Source organism: Arachis ipaensis, chromosome B08 (genome assembly GCF_000816755.2).
Source record: "Arachis ipaensis cultivar K30076 chromosome B08, Araip1.1, whole genome shotgun sequence".
Lineage (NCBI taxonomy): Eukaryota > Viridiplantae > Streptophyta > Magnoliopsida > Fabales > Fabaceae > Arachis > Arachis ipaensis.
The window spans coordinates 22497837-22500287 of NC_029792.2; the positions used below are offsets into that span (position 1 = coordinate 22497837).

General features: G+C 38.2%; 1 protein-coding gene across 1 annotated transcript; it reads right to left on the reverse strand.

Moving 5' to 3' along the window:
* LOC110265265 (protein FAR1-RELATED SEQUENCE 5-like) lies at positions 655 to 1603 on the reverse strand. The gene is made up of 2 exons (XM_021108182.1): positions 1146 to 1603; positions 655 to 1061 (listed from the first exon to the last, which is right to left on the reverse strand). The coding sequence occupies exons 1-2, from the start codon at positions 1601 to 1603 to the stop codon at positions 785 to 787; spliced, it is 735 nt and encodes a 244-aa protein (XP_020963841.1). The 3' UTR covers positions 655 to 784.

Genomic DNA, 2451 nt, shown 5'->3' on the forward strand with positions numbered 1-2451 from the left:
TGCTCCAATGTTCCAATATGTATTTCGGTGCCACGTTATCCACTCGCTCAAAGCTTAGAATACTTAGGGAATGGCAGCACAATATGCCCCTAGACTCAAAAAGCAAACAATGGCACTTTACATCTCGTGATACTGCATCATAGGTGACGACAAACTTGTTGAATGTGGAGTTGGAAACCTGCTCTATGACTTCATATGTTGTGAAACCTAGGGTGGAATGCATTGATCTTGTGATACAATTCACTTTACCTCTAAATTGAGCTTGAACTTTCCTGAACTTCTCATGGGTATATACACGCTGAAACTGTGCCTCTATTACTGATTTTGTTGCGCACGGTATCACAGTGTGAAAATCTGCAGCATCAAATTCTCTCTCTGCTTGCTAAGAAATTGTCGTATTGCTTCACGAATTGTCTCAACGAGCTATTCTGTGTGATGAACTTGTTGAAAAATGAATGCATACTCTCACTCCTTTGCGTTCTTCTCATCCCAGCCCAAAAGTGGTGATCCAAGTAAACCAGAATCCATATATGTCGATTTTCGTATAGCTCTGCATACCAAACCGAACTTATAAGGTGTGGTGAACTGAAAACAGTGCATGCTTTTGGGGAAAAAAGATATGAGCATAAAAATAATTTGAATTGAAATCTCAATTACCTGAAAGCCACTTGTTGCCTCCGAGACCATACTTTGTGAGGAAATCGTTCCAATTTCTGTCAAATTCATCTTTTGTGTACGAGTTCCAAACAACATGGCTCATCTCTTGTTCAATATCATTGTGTCTTTAGTAGCAATTTAGTTTGCTTGGGATCTTCTTCATGATGTTCCAGATACACCAGCGGTGAATTGTTGTTGGCATGCATAGCTCAATTGCCCTTTGAATTGATGCACATTGATCGGTAAGAATACCTTTTGGTGCCTTCCCTCCCATGCAACGTAGCCAACACTCAAATAGCCATTTGAATGATTGAATATCCTCATTTTTCATCAGCGCACATCCAAGAAGTGTCGACTGGCCGTGGTGATTCACGCCAACAAAAGAACCTAAAACCAAATTGTACCTGCATAAATAACAAGCACACGATGTTGAACCGAAATATATACACTCACTGAACATCAAAAAAATGTTTGAATGAACCGAATACCTGTTTGTGTTATAGGTGGTGTCAAATGAAACCACGTCTCCGAAATAATCAAATGTAGCCCTGCTTCTTGCATCAGCCCAGAATGCATGTTTAATGCAGTGATCACCTTCAAGATTGAGCTCAAAGAAGAAATTTTGGTTCTTATCTTTCATTCTAACTAGGTACTTCCCAAATTCTTTAGCATCGTCTTTTTCGGAAATATTCCGTACTTCCCTTGTAATGTAATTCCTTACGTCTTTTTCTATAAAACCTAGTTCACGATGGCTACCAGCTACTACCACAAATGATTGGTAAGTTTTATTCGGTCTGATTCTGACTTCCTCGTGGGTTTCAATGGTGCGACACACGAACATGCTAAGCTCCCTGTGTTGTTTGAGCATCTCAGCTTGGTCTGGACAACAAGGATGTGAGTGATTCAAAACAAGTTTGAAAATTGTCCAAAGACCAACATCCTTCATTATGTGTACATAAATTCTGGCCGGACAATTTAACCCAGCTGAAGAATTTGTCTTCAAAGTTGGAGATATATTTTATTTCCACCTTCCCTCTCTAGAGCATACAATTAGTTGATTCTTAATCTTGTCTACGTCCCGAGTCGTGTTCCTGGTTTTGGTAGACAAACTGGCAAGTTTGGAATAATATTTGTAGAACTTTCCAGCTTCTTCTAGTGTCTTGAAAATCATTCCCACCTTTGGGACAAATTTTTCATCCACAACACAGCTGGTTTGCATGGTGAACTAAAGTATTAAATAGGGTGAACCGAAATCTTAATTATGGTGAAATAATTATATAGTGCTTAAGGAAGAAAATAGAACATATTGGTCTAATTTTTGTTAGACTCCTTTCTGTGTACCAAACCAAAAACATGAACGTGATGAACCACTAGTGCGGAATTTCTAACCACAAACTAACAGGCAAGTGCACTGGGTCGTACCAAGTAATACCTCAGGTGAGTGAGGGTCGATCCCACAAGGATTGATGGACTAAGCAATGATAGTTAAATGATTTACTTAGTTAGCCAAGCAGAAAATGGTTTTGAGATGTTCAAAAGGTTTAAGAAGTGACTTCAAAATATCAAAAGGCAAGCACGCAAGTAAATAAGTTGAGAATAAAATATGGGAGAAAACAGTTAAGGCTTCAGATTTATCTATTTTCCTGATTGACTTTAATTATTAACCATTTTAATCATGTAAGATGTAATTCATGGCAAACTATAAGTGACTAGACCCTAATTTCTTAGACCTTCCTAGTCTTCTCTAAAATTCATTAACTGCCAATTCCTTGGTCAATTAATTCCAATTAGAAG

Bases quoted from the DNA above. Each gene is read 5' to 3' on its own strand.
- LOC110265265 (XM_021108182.1), bottom strand. From the start codon at position 1,603: ATGAAGGATGTTGGTCTTTGGACAATTTTCAAACTTGTTTTGAATCAC. The intron at 1,062-1,145 runs GTATTCGGTTCA...TTATTTATGCAG, and splicing joins ACCACCTATAACACAAACAG to GTACAATTTGGTTTTAGGTT.